This window comes from Amblyomma americanum, chromosome 1 (genome assembly GCF_052857255.1).
Source record: "Amblyomma americanum isolate KBUSLIRL-KWMA chromosome 1, ASM5285725v1, whole genome shotgun sequence".
Taxonomy (NCBI): domain Eukaryota; kingdom Metazoa; phylum Arthropoda; class Arachnida; order Ixodida; family Ixodidae; genus Amblyomma; species Amblyomma americanum.
Genome location: NC_135497.1, coordinates 386,005,909 through 386,027,954, shown reverse-complemented (window position 1 = coordinate 386,027,954; position 22,046 = coordinate 386,005,909). Strand labels below are relative to the sequence as shown.

At 47.1% G+C, this 22,046-nt stretch overlaps 1 protein-coding gene across 1 annotated transcript; it reads left to right on the top strand.

The window, feature by feature from the left end:
* The first annotated feature begins 1,908 nt into the window (after window positions 1-1,908).
* On the top strand, window positions 1,909-5,121 carry LOC144122955 (uncharacterized). Its single transcript, XM_077655903.1, has 2 exons — window positions 1,909-2,011; window positions 4,622-5,121. Exons 1-2 carry the CDS (start codon window positions 1,909-1,911, stop codon window positions 5,119-5,121), a joined length of 603 nt encoding a protein of 200 aa, XP_077512029.1.
* Window positions 5,122-22,046: the final 16,925 nt, after the last annotated feature.

Sequence of the window (22,046 nt, the reverse complement as noted above, 5' to 3'; positions counted from 1 at the left end):
AATGGAACTAAAAAAAAGTCCTTTGCTGGGACTAATGAACGCTGACGATATCTGTTTTTCAACAGAAAACCAGAAAGATCTTGAAGGTTTGGCAAAGTTTTCTCTTCTAGTCATAAAATATAGCACAAAAAATGTGGTTTATAAGTTATGGTTTATAATGATGAATACTGGACGATCACGTTCAAGCATCGTGTTATCAGCGGGTAAGGCGTTCAAGCATCATGCTAAATAGATAAACTGTGGCAGGAACTACATGCGTGATCAGACAGATGAACTAAGAAAAATAGAAAAGAAAAGCAGATGTCATCAAGCATCGGGCATTTGTAGATATATGTCATGAAGGAAGCGGGGGAATAAATAATAACGCAGTAGTACTGGGCATGACATTCTCAAATACACTTGTGCGTTTGGGCAATGCCACAAGTTTTGTACTTGCATTAAAGCGAAGGGCAGTCGACAAGCTTACTTTGTATACTCTGGAAACAACTAGTAAGGCAGGCCAAGGTGAAAAGGGATGTTTAACGTCTGAAACGCGTCAGCAAAAAGTAACGTTCAGTATCAAGGTCGATTGGAGCACATGGAGGAGAAGCGGTGTGTGGCAAAGTTTTCAGGTACTTATAACAGTACACTATCTGTAATAAAGTGAAGAGAAGGGAGCAAAAAGTGAGTAAGGTAACCTTAAAATTAAGGTCGAAACCTAAAAAATGCTTACTGGTAAAAGCAAATGATGGACAAGTTAACTTTGGAACAGTATAGGGCCGCTAAAAGAATTACAAGGGAAAACTTTTTTGGCCACTCAAAAGGAGGCGCATTACTTTCCGAGGTTACGGCTGGGTGGCACACCTACACCATGCAGAAGCATCCTACACCAAGGAAGTTGCTGCATGGAGGACAGCAAAACTACAGAACAAATTTTTACGCGATAGCGTCAAATGCAGCGTTCACTAGAAAATCCTGTGTCGGCGTTGTTGGCGTCGGCATTGTGAGCGAAAAATCAGGAGAACGGCTCTTGCAGGTGGTCCCCAGAGAGTAACATAGGAGGCAGGTGGGCCACCTAGGTAACGTGACCTTGCGGTGTCACAACAACCTACCCACTGGATAGTGAGCAAACTGCGCCCATGGCAGGTGGCAGTGAAATTAATGATTCGTCAATCGTGAAGAGCAATCTAGGTCTTACAAGGCCCAGCGCTGAGAGCACCTGCCATCGTAGGGCAGTGGCGCATTACTTAACCGCTGCACCGCTGCGCCAGGAGGTGTGAGGACTACCAGGGATCTCTGAATGTAATGTAAAGAATGACCTTTTGCATATATGAAAATTAACACATTACTCTATTGCGGCATACCCTTAAAACGGTGTTCAAGTGTCCCCTCTACCTTTTTCTCCAGAATAAAACCCTCCAGCCCTCTGTGCACGAGGCCGCCATAGAGATCCAAAATGCACTGCGGTTTAGGTACACCAAAGACATGCTCCATTCAAAAAACGTAGAAGCAAGAAAGAAGCGATTAGATCAGTGATGAAGAAGGGAAAAGAATAGGTTGACTTTGGCAGAAGAAAGTTGACAGTTAAACGCAAGAAATTAAGCATGCTGGTATTTAATCAATTGGAGACACTTATAATGCCCCCCTCGATATTAAACAAATTCTAGTAATTATAAATCTATCTACAACAAATAATAAAATGAAAATGTTATTTTAGTGAGAGAAGAGGATTTTCTGAATAGAAACGTAATATATTTAGGTTTCATCTTGTCTAAAAAATTTAAGAAATTAGAATATTATCGTATTCGTTTTACAAGTGCTCGGGCACTTGGTTGCATACCTAAGTCTGTCAGACACTTCAGGGGATGACAGAAGCCGCACAACATCAGAATGATGCAGGAGTTTGGAAATAGAGTTTTATTACCGGACATGTCTATAGCTGATGCCCCGGTTCTGCTGCCCTTGGTTCAGCTGTGCATCGAGCCGCGAGCTTGCGGTCAAGCTTCCAGCAAAATTCCCAAGGATAGGGCACGTAATGCGCTGCCAACACATAGCTATAGCGCTTGGCCTGCGGTTGAAACAGCTCGGACGATTCATCGAACCAAAGTACGCGACGGCTTCCCCGAGCCCCGCTCTAGACGACATTCTGATATTTGGAACATAAACGCGGAAATAGGAGAGCAATAAACACATCTCAGCATTTTTTTAGAAAGAAGAGCTAGTTTGTCTCAAGCCAGATGTGCATACTGTGCTTTTCAGGATGACTCTGCTCTTATGTCTGCGCGGTGACCCGTTGGGTGACTGCCTAAGGCTCGGCCATGACGGCACCGCATAAAAAATGCTGTTTTATTTCGACGATACCGTATTGGCTAGCATTCAAGCATTTGTGTGGTCTGCCAATGCAACACGCTGTTCACTAGCGTACTTTTGTAGCGAGTACACAAGTGCACTTTATTAGGTATGTGCATACTGTTGGGAATGAGGGGTCCTTGAGTGAGCGGACTCTTTCAACGCCGCAGGTCCCTTCTCCGAATGACATTGTCGGACTTGGTTATGAAGAAAACTGTACAGGTGGTTTATTTTGCATTATTTACAAGATTTAGGAACCCATTGGAGGGTGATGGGGGAAGGTCGGAGGATCTGAGAAGATCTGAGGATGATCGAGGATTCCTCCTCATGGCACTCGTAGCCCGGTTTAAAAAGGGTCCGGTCCCTAGGATTCCCCAGGTTAGAGGAGGTCTTCGCCAGGTTGGGCGTGGCCTAACTTGCGCTGTCGTACACACACACACACAAATCACTTCACATAGCGACACGCCCCCGTCACATGTCTCGCCGGAGAGAGAGGGTGCCGCTGGACCATCTCCCCCATCTGTGAGAGCGTTGTCTTCGCGTCCGAACGACAGTTCTCACGCTGTCAAGCCGGACACGTATTCCGGGAAGTCCGAATGGGCGAGGCGCCGGTGAGCAGGCACAGTTGAAGGGGTGAGCCACCCCTGCTCGGTTTTGGCGGTCGCTAACTCCCTCCGTACCGCACGGTCGATCTTCCTGGAACAATGTTGTTTACAAACGGCAGCAGAGCCTGTTGTGTATTCTGTCTTTTTTGGGGGAAGGGTGAGTGCGTCTTCCACGAACGGCATCGTTTACTACTGCCTGTGTTTCTCGTCGTCCGTGTGCCCTCCTTTAAGTTTTGTGTGTGTGTGTGTGTGTGTGTGTGTGTGTGTGTGTGTGTGTGTGTGTGTGTGTGTGTGTGTGTGTGTGTGTGTGTGTGTGTGTGTGTGTGTGTGTGTGTGTGTGTGTGTGTGTGTGTGTGTGTGTGTGTGTGTGTGTGTGTGTGTGTGTGTGTGTGTGTGTGTGTGTGTGTGTGTGTGTGTGTGTGTGTGTGTGTGTGTGTGTGTGTGTGTGTGTGTGTGTGTGTGTGTGTGTGTGTGTGTGTGTGTGTGTGTGTGTGTGTGTGTGTGTGTGTGTGTGTGTGTGTGTGTGTGTGTGTGTGTGTGTGTGTGTGTGTGTGTGTGTGTGTGTGTGTGTGTGTGTGTGTGTGTGTGTGTGTGTGTGTGTGTGTGTGTGTGTGTGTGTGTGTGTGTGTGTGTGTGTGTGTGTGTGTGTGTGTGTGTGTGTGTGTGTGTGTGTGTGTGTGTGTGTGTGTGTGTGTGTGTGTGTGTGTGTGTGTGTGTGTGTGTGTGTGTGTGTGTGTGTGTGTGTGTGTGTGTGTGTGTGTGTGTGTGTGTGTGTGTGTGTGTGTGTTTCCTTCGCACGTGTGCGCGACGGGGTGCCATTGGGGACCGGAGCAGTGCGGGGACACTCCCAGTTTTTGGAGCGCCGGTGTCTGGCCCGGGATCGGGTTTCGACGACGGCACCCGGGAGGCGGGTTGGGCAGCGAAACGGCCGGGTGCAGCTGAAAGTGGCTGGGCCCCTCGAACTCTCGCCAGGACAGTGGCTTCTTAGACGACAAGGAAAAGAGACGTTTGTGCCGGGTGTTCCGTGTGACCACTCTTTGTGTATCCGTAAAGTCAATACAGTTTTCCTTGTCTGTTTGTTAAAGAATGCGTCTACGAGTCGTCACTGTTTCCTGGATATTCACGGTCGCACGATTCGACTCTCACACACGAATTTCTCAAAGACAACAGGGCAGCCAAGTCAGTGTTTTGCTGGGAGCGTTGAATTTCGCCCTGGGGTCGGTCTTCGGTTGGATGTTTAAGGGTCCGATATCCGTGCATACCTCAGTTGACAATTCAGCCAACTTCTGTGTCCTCATGGTAAGCACAGTCCTTGAAAGCACTGAAAGACTTGTGAAAGGCTTCTGGGAATTGGAAAGCATTGGCATTATGGATCATACCGGAGGGCCAAATGAGGAAACGTAAGCGATTGTGGGTCAGTTTGAAAGAAACATCAGATTGAAGAACGGCCGCTACGAAGTCGCCCTTCCTTGGAAAGAAAACAGTGGACAACTTTATGACAACCGCTCACAGGCACTAAAGCGACTGAAGAGCCTAGGGAAAAGAATTCAACGCACTCCGGAATTTGGCGCGGAGTATGAAAGTACAATGCGGAGCTACATAGATATGGGCTACGCCGAACGTGTAACACCTCAAGAGCAAGCCACCGATCAGGCTTATTACATGCCACACCATGCTGTTTTGCGCAGTAAAGTCAAGAAAGACAAAGCTAGGCATTGTCTTTGACGCCTTCTCACATGAACAAGGGTCTTCCTCGCTGAACGATCATTTGGAGAAGGGGCCTTGTCTCTTAGCTGACCTGGTCAGGCTGCTGATTCGTTTTCGACTTCATCAGATCGCGTTGACAGCTGACATTGAGAAGGCACTCTTGCAAATCAGTGTCCGAAAAGAGGACCGAGACTCCTTGCGCTTTCTCTGGTTTAACGGCTTGCCTTCAAAGGACGAACCTGATCCTGAAGTAGAAGAGTGGCGAATGAAACGTGTGCCGTTTGGCACCAAGGCTAGCCCTTTCCTGCTAAATGCCATCCTGCAATATCACCTTAAGACAGTTGAGGAGCCAAAGAAGAGAACAGCTGCGCTTCTGGTGGAGTCGTTCTACGTCGACGACCTGTTGCTTAGAGCAGACACAGAAAAGGATGCGGAGGAGATTTTCGTGCAAGCCAACGATATTCTTGGAGCTTGCGGATGAGTCTGCGAAAGTGGTCGTCGAACTCAACGCGCTTGCAAGACCTATTTGCGTCGCAGGGGAACGGGATTACTCAAATGTAACAGTAAAAATTCTTGGCCTTATTTGGAATCCTGCAGAGGATACGATCACCGTGGCCACCAAGTCTCTCTCAAGCGTTTTGCATAGAAAGAACAACTGCAAAAGTCTTGTTCTACAAACCATCGCCAGAATATTTGATCCTCTTGAATTGATCCTCTTGAATTGCTTGTGCCATTTACCATACAAGCCAAGGCACTCTTTCAGGAATTGTGGCAACGATACATTGGTTGGGATGACAAATTGTCCAATGATATTTTCAGGAAGTGGGAAGACTAGAAGTCGGAACTAATGGACCTTTGTTCACAGACCGTACCGCGATGTGTTGCGCCTCTAGTTCAACCGCAGAGTGTACAGTTGAACATCTGCGACGCCAGTCAGCGAGCGTACGGGGCATACGCCTACCTGCGACTACAGGACTCCAATGGCAGCGTTCACACGGAACTCATCTACGCTATAGAGAGAGTTTCACCCCTAAAAGGTATGACCCTTACCCGACTTGAACTGATGGGTGCACTGATAGGTGCTAGAATTGCCAAGTTTCTGGAAGGCTGCCTAATGATATATGCTGGTCGACTGAAAATGATTTACTGGACCGACTCCAGCATAACCCTTCATTGGTTGAAAGGAAACCGTTTGCAGTGGAACCAGTTTGTGCGAAACAGAGTGACCGCGGTTCAAACCTGCACAGAGAAAGACCACTGGAGGCATTTCCCCGGTTCACAGAACCCCGCAGATTGTGTGACACGTGGAATGACACTACAGGGTCTTCAAGGAGACCGACAGTGGTGGTTTGGACCGTCATGGCTTTCAGAGACAGAGGATTCCTGGCCAACTCTGAATGAGAGTTACGTCCCAACGCCTGAGGAAAGTTCGGAAGAAAGCAAAGAAGTAAAGGTGTTGCAAGTAAGGGCATTTATGCTGATCTTGGACCTGGCTCACCGCAGTAGTTTTTTTTCCGAATTTTACGGATAACTGCCTGGGTGTTCCGATTCATAAGTGCTTGCCGGAATCCGTCAGGCATAGTTTCTTCTTGTCTAGCATCGGAAGAGGTAGAAAGGGCCGAAGCATACTGGCTGAAAGTCGTTCAGGAAGAAGCATACACGGATGACATATCCCGTCTTGGCCTAGGGCTCTCATTGAAATCTCAATCAAGCTTACAGAAGTTACAGCCCATTTTAGACCCCGAGGGACTGCTACGAGTGGGAGGGCGGCTGCACTTCTCTGACGAGAATGAACAGGTGAAGCATCCACTGCTCCTCGGTCCCAGTCATCCGTTCACGGAGCTCGTTATTCGAGACGCTCATTTACGAACATTACACGGCGGCTCTAGAGACACCCTCATAGAAGTGGGAGAGAGGTTCTTGATCCCACGAGGACTTCAACAAGTAAAAAGGGTTGTAAACAAATGCAACATGTGCCTCAAAAGTCGCGCGAAGCCTGGAGAAGCTCCCACAGCGCCCTTACCAACAGAAAGAGTTTGCCGTTCTGAACCGTTTCAAGTGGTTGGCATAGACTTCGCCGGGCCACTCTTCACTAAGGACAAGGACACGGTCTCCAAATCTTACATTGCCCTCTTCACTTGCGCAGTTACGAGAGCAGTTCACCTGGATCTTGTCTCCAACCTATCATCCAAAATGTTCCTACTGGCTTTCCGACGATTTACCGCCCGACGAGGACTGCCATCAGTGATATACACTGACAACGCCAAAACCTTTCAGAGCGCCTCTAAAGAATTTGCAGCATTGAGAGACCCCTTGTTTGACGGAAATTTCCACGACCACTGTTCCAGGACACGCATCAAATGGAAATTCTCAAAAATTATATAAAGCGCACTTAGGACAACAGACAAGGGAGACCAAACAACACAATCGCTTACTCGCAACTGCGCGTTTATTCGAGAAACACACAAAAGGAAGAACAATCACAAACAAAACAAAAGCCATCGCGCAGGCGTGACAGTAAAAGTGCTCATACAGGTGCGTCAAGATAACAAAACTCTCTTTCATGCAAAACCGCCATAGGGTCGGCAACACACGTGTGCTGATTCTTACGGATGTGATAGGCCTCTGAAATCTCTCTGGTTAGCTGATTAGGGTGTCGGAACAAGATTTTAGTTTGGTCAAGCAAAGGCTTGCAGCCGCTGCATTTTGAACAGTGCTTAGCGAGATTAGATGAAGGCGACTTATTTAGTGACAAAAAATGCTCTTGCAAGCGCACATTCACTAAATAAGTCGCCTTCATCTAATCTCGCTAAGCACTGTTCAAAATGCAGCGGCTGCAAGCCTTTGCTTGACCAAACTAAAATCTTGTTCCGACACCCTAATCAGCTAACCAGAGAGATTTCAGAGGCCTATCACATCCGTAAGAATCAGCACACGTGTGTTGCCGACCCTATGGTGGTTTTGCATGAAAGAGTTTTGTTATCTTGACGAACCTGTATGAGCACTTTTACTGTCACGCCTGCGCGATGGCTTTTGTTTTGTTTGTGATTGTTCTGCCTTTTGTGTGTTTCTCGAATAAACGCGCAGTTGCGAGTAAGCGCTTGTGTTGTTTGGTCTCCCTTGTCGGTTGTCCTAAGTGCGCTTTATATAATTTTTGAAAATGAACAACCAACTAGCTCAGATGTCAATTCTGCTTCAGTAAATGGAAATTCATCGTGGAAAGAGCAGCATTGTGGGGTGGATTCTGGGAAAAGATGGTGAGGACTGTGAAATTTTGCCTCCGTAAAATCCTACACCAGGCAAGACTCACCTTCGAACAGCATACAACAGTACTGCAGGAGGTGGAAAGCATCGTCAACTCCCGCCTCCTAACCTACATTTCTTCGTCCTCAGAAGACCCCGAAATTCTTACTTCGGCGCATTTTTTTACAGGAAAGAGACTTACGTCACTACCTTCTCCGTGTCATGATGTCAGTTCATCAGCGCAAGCTGTGACACGAAGGTGGATGCACCGCACCGTAAACGATTGCTGGAGCAGTTTTGGAGGCGATGGCGGAATAAATATCTTTTGACGCTAAGGTCGGAGCACACTTGCGGAAAACAACAGGCTCGACAGACCTCTATAGGAGACTTAGTTCTCCTCCGCGAGGATAAGGCGCCGCGACACATGTGGAAGACGGGGAGGATCGTCGAAGGGATCCACGGAAGAGATAACCAAGTCCGAGCGTGTGTTGTGAAGCAGCCCAACGGATCCACATTGCGAAGGCTGGTACAGCTTCTCTACCCCCTCGAGTTGTGTGTGTAGTGCTGCCACTGTTGGGGCCGAGAGGTTGTTGTGTATTCTGTCTTTTTTGGGGAAGGGAGAGCGTCTTCCGCGAACGGCATTGTTTACTACTGCCTGTGTTTCTCGTCGCCCGTGTGCCCTCCTTCGTGCGTGTGTGTGTGTGTGTGTGTGTGTGTGTGTGTGTGTGTGTGTGTGTGTGTGTGTGTGTGTGTGTGTGTGCGTGCGTGTGTGTGTGTGTGTGTGTGTGTGTGTGTGTGTGTGCGTGTGTGTGTGTGTGTGTGTGTGTGTGTGTGTGTGTGTGTGTGTGTGTGTGTGTGTGTGTGTGTGTGTGTGTGTGTGTGTGTGTGTGTGTGTGTGTGTGTGTGTGTGTGTGTGTGTGTGTGTGTGTGTGTGTGTGTGTGTGTGTGTGTGTGTGTGTGTGTGTGTGTGTGTGTGTGTGTGTGTGTGTGTGTGTGTGTGTGTGTGTGTGTGTGTGTGTGTGTGTGTGTGTGTGTGTGTGTGTGTGTGTGCGCGCGCGCGCGCGCGCGCGCGACGGGGTGCCAGTGGGGACCGGAGCTGTGCGGGGACACTCCCAGTTTTTGGAGCGCCGGGATCGGGTTTCGACGACGTCGCCCGGGAGGTGGGTTGGGCAGCGAAACGGCCGGGTGCAGCTGAAAGCGGCCGGGCCCCTCGGACTCTCTTCAAGACAGTGGCTTCTTAGACGAGAAAGGAGAGAGCCGTTTGTGCCGGGTGTTCCGTCTTACCACTCTTTGTGTATCCGTAAAGTCAATACAGTTTTCCTTGCCTGTTTGTTAAAGAATGCATCTACGAGTTTTCACTGTTTCCTGAATATTCACCATCGCACGATTCGACTCTCCCACACTAATTTCTCAAGACACAGAGCCCTCCGTCTCGAATCCAATAAATTAGGCGGGGACCGGCCGTGGGTACCAAGATGCCTATCGCTGTGCAGTGACCCCGGTTGCAGGTGTCCCGGGCCGAATACGCAGGTTAACCAGACCGGCTGTCGCGAGAAACCTTACAGGTCCTCCGCGGCCCAAAAATTCTCGAATGTCTAGCGTTAACGACCGCTGGGCAGGAAGAGATGAGATGGCGTCCGTGTTGGTCCCCTGGATTGCAATATCAGCGCCCTCAAGGCAGAACCCAAAGCACCACCAACAAAGGAAAGCGCAGGTGGGACGTTCCAAACAGCAAATCACTGCCCCACCCGCAAGCGCTCGGAATTTGCCAAAGAATCACGAGGCTTCTTCCATTGACAACAATACACTTAAAAAATTGTGTTTAAATTTGGGTTAATTTTGTGCCGACTGAGCGCGAAAGATCCCCTCTGAAACTGCCACAGCCGGATTACTATGAACAAGGTAAGAAAAAAAAAACACTCACACAGGAGGAGATTCTTCTAAGTTCTCCCGCTTACATCTTTCTGCTCAAGCCATCAGCATTTCCGTGCAGTTTCCCCATCTTATAACGCACCGAGAAATTGTACTGTTGGAGAGCCAGACTTGAGCAAGCGACCATTTTTGGGGGACATCTGTCACAGTCACGTTAAAGGACAATGGTCAGTCTCAAATACAAACTTCGCTCCATACAGGTAACACGACAACTTCTGCGCTGCCCAAACTAAACACGCGCACTCTTTTTCGGAAGCGCTGTACGCTTCCTCTCTACTGGTCAGTTTTCGGCTGATGTACAGAACTGGGTGTTCTTCATGGTCGTAGCCAACTTGGCTTAAGACAGCACCCAGCCCTCTATCACTGGCAGCACACTGGACTATGAACTCTTTCCCATAGTCAGGGGTCCTGAGCAAGGGCCGGGACACGAGTGCTTCCTTCAGGCTTTTGAAGGCGTTTTCTTTTTGGTTATTCCAGCTTACGTCACTAGGTGCTCCCTTTCGCCAGGCGTCAGTTAAGGGACTAGCCCGCTGTGAGTAGCTAGAAATATATCGCTGGTAGAACCCAACTAATCCCAATAAAGAGCGAATGTCCGTTTTCGTCCGTCGTTGCGGAAATGCCGTAATCGGGGAAATCTTTAACTCGGATGGGCTCCTAGTTCCCTGGCCTACAACGTGGCCCAAGTACGTCACCTGAGCGCAACCAAATCTACACTTTACTGCCTTCAGTATCAGTCGAGCCTGTCGGAAACTGGCAAACACGGTCCTTAGGTGTTCTAGATGATCTTGCCAGGTTTCCGAAAAGATAGCCACATCGTCTAAAAAAGAGAGTGCCAAGCACTGTATGGTCCTTCAGTACGATGTCCATGAGTTTTGAGAAGCTGTAGGGGGCGTTCTTCAACAAAAAATAAGCATTAAGGGTCGAAAGGTGCCCGCTGAGGAGATGAAAGCGGCATACCTGCTCGCGCTTTCTGAGAGGGGAACTTGCCAATATCCCCGTACGAGATCGAGGGTGGAAATGAATTTCGCGCCGCTCACCCTTTCTATTCTTTCCTCTATGTTGGGAATCGGGTATAGCTTATCCCTGGTAATTGCATTCAGCTTTCTATAATCCACGTAGGGACGAGGATCTTTCCATGGGGCCTCAAGAAGAATTAGCGGTGAGGTATAGTCACTTTGCGCTGGCTGTACAACCCCTAACTCCAACATGCGCTGAATTTCCCCGTCCATTATTTCTTTTTGCCGCGGTGATACCCTGTAGGGTTTCGACCGTACCCGCTCATCAGAGGTGAGCTCGATTTCGTGTGTCAGGAGGTGTGTCTTTCCCGGGCGACTGCTAAATAGGTCAGCGAATTCGCTCAACAACTGCTTTAGCTTGTCGACCTGGGTCCCGCTTAGGAAATCTGCATTCACGGAGAGAGCCAGAATGTTCTCCATGTTGTCACTAGCGTCCGTACCTCTCTTCCAACCCTGACTATCGCTGTCGAGCTCTTCTGGTTCATTTAGAGTCAGATTGACGATCCCGCTGCGTTCCACGAACGGCTTCATCACATTGCACTGATAGATTCTCACCTGCTTTCCCCTGCCTGGAACCCTTAGCGCGTAATTCGTCTCGGAAAGGTTTTGCGACACTTCCACTGGGCCATCCCAGTGAACTTCCAGCTTGTTTTTTCTCGATGGCCGGCGGATCATCACGCGATCGCCAGCGGTGAAACCTCGAAGGCGCGCGTTTTTGTCATAATAGACCTTGGCGGCCTCCTGGGCAGCTTTCGTATTTCGGTTTACTAATTCCCTCGTGTTGTTAAGGCGGTCCAGTAGCTGAAGCACGTACTCAACCGCTGTCTGGTTCTCTCCTGTCCCTTCCCACATTTCTCTCAGCATTCGGAGGGGAGAGCGGAGGGCTCTTCCGTACACGAGTTCTGCTGGCGTAAACCCCGTAGCTTCGTGGGGGACTGTTCTCAAAGCTAAAAGTGTGGCCGGCAGACAATTCTCCAAGTCTGCTTTATGCTCATAACAAAGAGCGCGTAGCACCCGCTTCAGCACTGAATGCCATTTCTCTACACTGTTGTACTGCGGATGATACACCGAGCTGTGTAACAGTTTAATTCCGCATCTTTCTAGGAATGTTATCGTCAAGGCGCTTGTAAAGACCGTCGCCTGATCGGCTTCGATTTCAGCCGGAGATCCTATTCTCGCGAACACTGACAAAAGGGCGTCAACTATTTCTGTGGAGCTCAAGTTCTTCAACAGAATTGCTTAGGGAAGTTTTGTGGCGGGACATAGCATAGTAAGCAAGTACTTATAGCCTGATTTCGTTTTAGGCAAAGGACCTACTGTGTCTATTACAAGGCGGCGGAAGGGTTCCGAGATCAAGGGAACAATTTTCAGTAGAGCCTTCCATGTCTCTCCCGGCTTGCCCACACGCTGGCACGTATCGCATTATTTTACATAGCGTTCTGCATCTTTGAAAAAACCCGACCAATAATATTCTATTAATAGCCGCTCCTTTGTTTTATTGATTCCCAGATGTCCTGCCCAGCCATTTCCGTGGCAGAGACTCAGATTGTCCGCTCTGTATTTTTCGTGCACGACCAGCTGATCAAATGTTTTGCATTGCCTTTTCTGTCCTGGTAGTGTCGGTATAGTAAGCCTTCCTTCTCATGCATCGTTATGTTGCGTCTCGCGATGCCCTCTTTAGCTGTAAGGGGCAGTCTTTCCAAAGTGGGGTCCTGCTTCTGTTCTCTTATTAGGGACTCCCTGTCCACCTGCACAAGGCGATCATAAATACGGGATGCTAGAGATAAAACGAATACTTCAGCGTTTTCTGCCTCCTCTACCGTCTTATTGGTTGAAGTCGCTGGTCGCTCATCTGCTCGGTCAGATGTCTGGCTTTCATTCCTCGTTTGTTCCCTTCCCTCCTCATTTGTTTGCAATGATATGCTGGCTAGTGCGTCTCTGGCTACCTGAGGTTCGGGAATTTGACTTAGTTGAGATGCCAGCTGACGAGTTTTCGACCTTGTCAAAGCTTGTATCACCCCGCTTACGAGCTTCTGGCCTCTCTCGCGTAGCAATTGGTCTGATCGATTCGAGAAGAGGTAAGGATATTGAAGTGGCACGGCCTTCGAAACTGCGGCCTCAGTAATTAGCTCTACAAACAGTCCACAAATTCTCACTCTAGCTATGGGAAGGCATACACTGTGTTTTTCTACTGCCTGTTTTATCCACGAGACTTCTCCCGTAAAATCTTCCACTGAAATGTAAGACGGATGGACAACGTTCATCGTCGCGGCGCTATCACGAAGTACCCTGCACGGTTTCCCGTTAACGTGCAGCTCGTGCAGGTATGGCTTAAGGAGCTCTAGATTCTCTGCGTTATCCTCGACGCACGAGAACACCAAACGTTGCTTTGTACACTTGGCTGCAGAGTGCCCGACACCATTGCAGTTGTAGCAACGAAATGGCCTTCTAGCCTCAAACTCTTTTTTCGCGGCTTTGTCGGCTCCCTGTCTCTTTGCCTGTTCTTCACGCTTTTCTGGCGCTACCTTCGTTGCCTCCAATTGCTCCGAACTTCTAGCCCTTCGCGTCTTTCTGCTAGGCCCTTTATCTCGCATAGCGTTTCGAGCGTGTGACGCACCCTCTTCTGTGCTCAACCTTCTGCGCGAAACTTACTCCTGTGCTAGCTCAGCGGCCCTTTCAACTGTTTCGACTTTTTCCCTGTCTTGAACCCACAGTTTCATAACTTGGGGAATGCTTCAGTAAAATTGCTCAGGGCAAAAACACTTGATTATTTTGTCTCGGCTTTCATAAACCTCGGCTCCTTTTAGCCACTTTAGCAGATTCGCCTTTAGGCCATACGCGAAATCCGGATAGCCCTCGCTATCGTTTTTCATTGTGTTCTTGAAGCGCTGTCGGAAAGCTTAGGCTGACAGCCGGTACCTTTTTAGCAGGCTGGGTTTGACTTTTTCGTAGTCAGCTGCGTCTTGTGTGCTAAGTCTCGCTATGACTTCAGCTACTTCACATGGCAAGAGTGTCAGAAGCCGTTGCGGCCATGTACTGCGAGCAAAGTTCTCTCAATGTTTTCCATGTACAATCCTATGTCCCTTCCACTTTCATAGGGCTGCAGGAATCTGTTCATTCTATATGATTGTACATCGCTTGCTCTTTCAGGAGACCCGGCTCTCGTACTGTCACCATTTTTTCGATTTTCGCTTTCAAGCTGCAATCGCTTTAGATTTGTTTCTTCTTTTTCAGCTTCCCACTTTTTCCGTTCTTTCTCTTTTTCCCATTCCGCTTCCCTTTTTCTTTTTTCCTCCTGTACCAAATTTCACGTATCTACCAGCTGATTTTTGAATTCTCTTGCATATTTCAAGTTTTGTAATTTTTCCTGTACTTCTATTGACAGTTCCTCGCATAACAACAGCATGTCCGACTTTGACAATTTCATAAGGTCCATGACAACGCTTTCTCCGTTTTGGCAATGCTATCTGCAAAATGTCGTGAGATTACTCTTTCTCAATTGACATACACTTCCCAGTGATTCAAGATTATTCTCTCAAAATCTGAAGCCTGGCGAATCCTATAGCAAAATGCCGAAACGCTTACCGGTTGGGAAAGCGCGATGTCGCAGGGTCCACCTCAGCTGCTGCCAACCAGTTGTTGGGAATGAGGGGTCCTTGAGTGAGCTGACTCTTTCAGCGCCGCAGGTCCCTTCTCCGAATGACGTTGTCAAACTTGGTTATGAAGGAAACTGTACAGGGGGTTTATTTTACATTATTTACAAGATTTAGGAACCCATTTGAGGGTGATGGGGGAAGGTCGGAGGATCTGAGAAGATCTGAGGATGATTGAGGATTCCTCCTGACGGCACTCGTCGCCCGGTTTAAAAAGGGTCCGGTCCCTAGGATTCCCCAGGTTAGAGGAGGTCTTCGCTAGGTTGGGCGTGGCCTAACTTGCGCTGTCGTACACATACACACACACCACTGCACATAGGGACACGCCCCCATCACATGTCGCGCCGGACAGAGAGGGTGCCGCTGGACCATCTCCCCCACCAGAGAGAGCGTTGTCTTCGCGTCCGAACGACAGTTATCACGCTGTCAAGCGGGACACGCCTTCCGGGAAGTGCGAGTGGGCGAGGCGCCGGCGAGCAGGCGCAATTGAAGGGGTGAGCCGCCCCTGCTGGGTTTTGGCGGTCGCTAACTGCCTCCGTATCGCAAGGTCGATCTTCCGGGAACAATGTTGTTTACAAATGGCAGCAGAGCCCTGCGTCTCGAATACAATAAACCAGGCGGGGACCGGCCATGGGAACCAAGATGCCTATCGCAGTGCAGTGACCCGGTTGCAGGTGTCCCGGGCCGAATACGCAGCTGAACCAGACCGGCTCTCGACAGAAACCTTACAATACTTAAAAGGAAACCAACGCGCCATCAGATATAAAATCACTGCAAGAACACATAGGATAGCGACATGAACGTGTGGATTGCAACGAAAGAGAGGTTACCACATGAAATGCGAAGTAAACTTTCAAAAAGGCCTGAAATAATAGTTACAGAGTGCCCTGTTATTCTTCTCTCATTTTATTTCCGTCTTCTTACAAAGTACACAGTGAACGCGCTGTTTAAAATTGGTGCCTTGGCAGCTTTAGGTATCCGCCACTTCAAATGTACTGAGAACTGCAGCAGACATTCCACCTCTCTTGTACTATACATTGCTGCAAATTATACACAAGCCGCAATAATATTTCTCACGCCACATCAGCGTTTCAGTCGTTACATAAGTTCTTTTTTCGATAATAGTACAGACATAGTGCGCTATGAACACAATTATTACTAACCTATCCAGCGCTGTAACAATTCCAGTGATAAGTAATTTTGTAACATACAATATTTTGACGTCGTTAAAATCTAGAATGAAAGCCGGCTGCACTGATGCGCCTTTCAGGTATAATTGACCAGTGGACTGGAAATGTACGAGCATCAAAGCTGGACACCCAACATTCGTAGTGGTTCCTTGGTTAACGTGTTAGGCTGCTCACTTCAAAATCTCTGAATCAAATGCTTTCCGCGACAGCCGCATTTTGGCTTGACGCGAAACGCAAAATTATCTGTTTACTCTGATATATTAGTGCATGTTAGAGAATCCCAGAGTGAGAGAATTAACCCGGCGCCCTTAATTTCGGCGGACTTTTCCATTAGCGTGCTGTCACTCTTCCTACGTCCCTTCCCTCATGGAGCGCTTTTGGTGTCGAAACAGAATGAAAAAATTGTCACTTTTTTCCCTGCCCTGCAAACAAAGGTTAGTACTGTAATTACACGCTGAACAACAAACTGAGGATATGAACCAGCGTTAATGACAATGTGAACGTTTTTCTATTACTTGTTTACAATATCGTATGCTATGTTGTCCTACTTGCAATATGTTATCTACGTTTGTTTATAACCCCACAATTTTTAAACACTTTGTTTTGCTAATTTTCTATTGCTCAAGATGTCAAGCGAATTTCTCGCCGTAGCCTATACCGCAGGACAGGCCCCGCAAACCTGTGACGTAATAGAGAGGTGGATTTTGCTTAAAGTTTATTGTGCACTGTAGTGTGTTATTATTTATATGGTTGCACTACCTTAAGTTCCTAAAAATGTCTTCTTAGAACCCAAATATTTAGTGCCAAAATTCTGCCCAGCTCTGTTGGTTTCGTTTATTGACGGTCGAGGCACGTAAGCACGTGTAGAGAATTCTTAAGCACTTTTCAGGTTTCAAGCTGAATATATTCAGCCGTGCTTTATTTCAGGCGACTGCAGAAGCTTTTGAAGCTATCAGCCATAGAATTTTGCTTACGAAGATATAATCTTAAGGCTTCAAAGGATCTTGCTATGATTTTCAAGACAATCTTTCTGCTCGGTCAAAATTAGTGAATTTTTAATCTGATAACTTTAGTCATCGATTTTATTTTAAAGTTGAAGTTCCCCATAGATCAGTTCCACTGCCATTACTCTTAACGGTTTCAAAATAGTTTCTATCATTTTGAAGATATTTTATTTTTCAATACATAAACAGCAGTGGTTTCTTTAAAAAAGCACAGATCTTAAAAATGGCAGTAGAGAATTTGAAAATCGGTGCACATAAAGCGAGGTGTTGCTTTACTAAAAACTGCCTTGTGATGAGCCCTTGAGAAGCAAAACATGTATCGTTTGGGAACCTGCAAACAGAAAACTATTATCATATTATTCCAGAGCGATAAACGCAAGAAACAAAAAGAACGATGGCAGGTATTCTTGGTGCTCAGACAATATGATGAACGAAAACCAACTCGGAAAATACTGCTTACAGTGCTAATAGACTAACCTTTTTTTTCGCACTGCCTTTATTGCTTCCGTTCTCGTTGTACACCTGTGGAAAGCGTGAATTCATTTTGAGATCAGAATGTTTTCTTTGGCAGTGACATGTCATAGGAATATTAGTAGTCGCATCTTTGTGCAGGTTTCTGAGACTCTCTGGACTGTGTTGTCATAAGGAACGTATCTCCTTCTTCATGTGAAGAAAAATAAATGTTAGTTACTTGTGCTCCACATCTTTGAATATTAGGCAGTTGACGTTGGCTTCGTTTTGTCCTCTCTGCTAGAACACTGTTTCCACTGTTTACTAAAACGAGAGCCCTAGCTTAGAAAGTCACTGGATCATTTTCTGGGAATATTTTAGAAAACTTGCTCTTTGTTGTTCTGCGCATTGTTTTCACAGACTGTAGCGCTCCGATATTTTTGGACTACTGCCTGGGCTTGGCTCTAAAATAACGTTTGTTTTGCGATTTCGGGCTTTTTTAAAAGACACGGGGTAGCTACACGTTGCGTTTATATTCCAAAATGTTTCAACGACTCACTGAAGTGTATATATGCCATGTCTTCTTAAAACGAGCACAGAGACATAGTTCTAAATAAAGAAATGAATGCCTGTCCTTTTTTCTTTGGCTTGGAGTACTTTTCAGTGCGCTGTTTTAAAGTGTAATGTTCGTTTCTTTACACCCTGGGAGCTTTCTAGTTTTAATGTTCCTTGCAGTTCATTCTGGTCAGTCGTTTTCCACTGCCGCTTTCTCTACCTCGTTTATTTCCCAGGCCAAGCCCCACAGGCCTGTATGACTTAGGTCCGTTTTGTATTTACGGCGAACTGAATGCAGAAGAAAGTTCATTGTAATTATTAAAAAATAGCAGTAGTAATGGTGGTCTCGGAGTAACCTTGCTTCTCTTTTCATGTATTTTTCCTCGCACATGTACCGTGCGTGTGGGCGCTTTTCCTAGTTGAGTGCTCTTGGAAGCGGCATTGGTAAAGCGACTCAGTGCTTCTATAATAAAATTTTGTCGGGCCACCATTCTCTGCTGTTGACGTTACCCCCCAAACACACGTACCATCGGACACAAAAGTAACAGTCCCTTTCTCCAAGTTCCGGCCCGTTCCACTCTGCGTGGAGGCGCCACCTGACAAAACACTTCTGATGTCAAGACCGGCGCAGTGGGTCCGCTTCGACACCAGAAGTGCAGCGACGGCAGCATCCAGCGAACATCTCTTGATCTGCTATTTCAACTGTGCAGATACGACTGGCATTTCCCGGATTGTCAAGCGCTGCCCGGTGAAGGATCCATCGGACATTGCGGATTTGCCTGGCTTTTTCTACCGCTCAAACTGCACAGTGCTCCCGAGAGCTGTGTGACGCCCAGGCCCCTGCCGCGTACACCGTCACCGCCGTGATCACCGGAGCAATCACCGCCGCACGCCCCTACTGCGCTTGCGCGCCTGACGGATAAATCAAGAGCACACGGGGAGGCAGTCATTTGGCAGCGACGGCAGCATCCAGCGAACATCTCTTGATCTGCTATTTCAACTTTGCAGATACGACTGGCATTTCCCGGATTGTCAAGCGCTGCCCGGTGAAGGATCAAGGATCCATCGGACATTGCGGATTTGCCTGGCTTTTTCTACCGCTCGAACTGCACAGTGCTCCCGAGAGCTGTGTGACGCCCAGGCCCCTGCCGCGTACACCGTCACCGCCGTGATCACCGGAGCAATCACCGCCGCACGCCCCTACTGCGCTTGCGCGCCTGACGGATAAATCAAGAGCACACGGGGAGGCAGTCATTTGGCAGCGACGGCAGCATCCAGCGAACATCTCTTGATCTGCTATTTCAACTGTGCAGATACGACTGGCATTTCCCGGATTGTCAAGCGCTGCCCGGTGAAGGATCAAGGATCCATCGGACATTGCGGATTTGCCTGGCTTTTTCTACCGCTCGAACTGCACAGTGCTCCCGAGAGCTGTGTGACGCCCAGGCCCCTGCCGCGTACACCGTCACCGCCGTGATCACCGGAGCAATCACCGCCGCACGCCCCTACTGCGCTTGCGCGCCTGACGGATAAATCAAGAGCACACGGGGAGGCAGTCATTTGGCAGCGACGGCAGCATCCAGCGAACATCTCTTGATCTGCTATTTCAACTGTGCAGGTTAGTTTGTTCTCCTATTTAATGTACGCGTAGTGGTGCTTGTGCTGCTGTCGCTGCCAAAGACTTGTATATTTTGCTGTATTGCCGGGCCTATTGTGGTTTTCTGCTGTAGTGGAAACAATGTCCCATGTCTGCTTCACTTGTGATGAAGCATTCCATGAAAATGAGGGGCGTGTAGCTTGTTCTGAGTGTGTGCACGAATACCATTTTGGAAAATGCGCGGGAATAGCTGAAAAATCATTCAAAGAAAAATCCGAAGCTGCAAAGAAAACATAACATGGCGATGCCAAAATTGCCGGAGCTCGGTACAAGATGGTAGCAACACTGATGAAAACAAGACTGACATGGATATAAAAGCTATCCTTGGATCTATTAATCTAAAGCTAGAATGCCTACCTTCCCTCGCCGCTCGAGTAGAAACTATGGAGGAGTCTGTTACGCACATGTCTGCCATTTTTGAGGAACTGAAAAAAACTATTTTCGTGCAGGAAAATGAAATTAAGGTACTTAGAAAGCAGGTACAGGAACTGGAGATGAAGGAGGATGAGAACCAATCTGCTCAGGCTCAGCTTCGGCGGGAAGTGAACGAACTTGAATTCCGAAATAGGCAGCTTAATTTAGAAATCCATGGGGTGCCTCTCGTGCAAGGTGAAAACTTGCATAATGTGCCAAACGGAGTTGCAGACCAGCTGGAAACGCCACATTTGGTCGAGCATGACATTGCCTCGGTACACAGGCTACCCGCACAGAAAGACAAAATTCCCGGAATAATCGTCCGTTTCACAAGGCAGTCGACAAGGGAATCTTGGTTAAGTAAAAAGAGCAAGCTAAATGATAGCCATCCACGCATCTTCATCCAGGAAAACTTGACCCGTCACAACAGAGACCTGCTACAAGCTATAATGAACTGGGCCAAAGTAGCTGGTTTTAAATACGTGTGGCATACACATGGAAAGGTTCTTTTGAGAATGTCTGATGGTGCAAACGCAATTCACGTTAGAAGCCGTGATGACCTCGACCGCCTTCTGCCCAAATGATGCGCCCAGCCAGTATCATTCTTGAACAGAGAAGCTAGAGATGGATGAACACGATTTCTATTCACCAGATGACTTGAACAATGTGGTATCTCATTTGGGACGTCATGCGTTAAAATCTGTGCATTTAAACGCCAGATCTGTCCGAAACAAAGCACTTCTGTTAGATGAATTCTTTAGCCAAGTTTCTTTCAATTTTTCAGTTGTCATGTTCAGTGAAACATGGAGCAAAAATGAGAGTGATGTTTTTAGAATGGAAGGCTATAATACACATTATCTCAGCCGACCTTGTGGTCGCGGTGGTGGTGTTGCAGTTCTAACTTTATAACAAATGGACTGCGAACTAGTAGACTCTTTCAGTATTGTAACTCCCGATTACGAAGTTTTATCTTTATTTGCGGATAAAGTACTGTATTCGGTTTGTTATCGGCCGCCAAGTGGGCATGTTCCAACATTTCTTGAATTTTATGAAAGCTTTCTTTCGTTTGTTGTGGAAAGCAGGTGCATGTTGGTAGCTGCAGGTGATTACAACATTGATATGGGTATTGATACTCCTGTTTGTACCAATTTTACCAATATTTTGCTGTCAAATGAGTTTAACAATGTTATAAATAATCCAACAAGAATAACAACTAATTGCCAGTCAGTATTGGATGTCTTCATAACAAATTTTGTATTATCGGATGTAAAAGCTGGTGCATTAGCATGTTCTATTAGTGATCATCTTCCGGTGTTTTTTTTGCCAAGATGTTGCCAGCATTCCTAAACATCCGCCTGCTGAAAACCTTTACCAGCCAGTAACTGACGCGGCTCTCGATGCATTCAGAAAAGAATTGATTCAAGTAGACTGGCGAAAGGTCCTGACTTTGGTCGATGCTGACAATGCTTATGGTGCATTTTTAGATATATAAAGGTTTTTATCAAGTTCACTTTCCTGTAAAAAAGCGCCAAAGAAATAGGAAAATTCGGAAACCATGGGTAACATACGAACTCCACCAACAAATGAGAACAAAAGACAGACTGTTCAGAAAATTTCTTCGCACGCGTAATCTTAATGACTCGGTTTTCAAACAATATCGAAACAAACTAACCAAGAAATTGTGCATTGCGCGCAAAGATTACTTCTCGTCTTTTGTGGATGTCAAAAATGTACCGAGCGCACTGCTTTGGGACAAACTAAATATGTTACTACGCCGTGGTAATAGCAGGAGCTGCATGTCAAAACTTACTATTAAGGGCAAGGACTTGCAAGGGGCGGAACTGGCTGATGCTTTCAACACTTTTTTCACAAATATGAGTACACCAGGTAGTTCCCACAACGCATGTCAATATATGAACAGGAGGAATGATAGAACTTTATTTTTACAGCCAGTCACAGTGCAGGAAGTGATTTCAACAATTAGAAGTTTAAACAACAGCAGCAGTAGGGATATCGATGAAATTCAAATAAAACCCGTCAAATACGTCGCAGATGTAATTGCACCAGTTCTTACGAATATTTTTAATATGTGTTTAACTACGTCTATATTCCCAGTAAAGTTGCAGGTTGCCAAAGTAGTAGTGCTCTTTAAAAAGGGGAATCGAAACGAATTGGGCAATTATCGGCCTGTATCTATATTGCCGATTTTTTCAAAGGTTTTCGAGAAAATAATTCATTGCAGGGTTTTGAATTTCATCGAAACCTCCAATGTATTAACACCTTACCAATTTG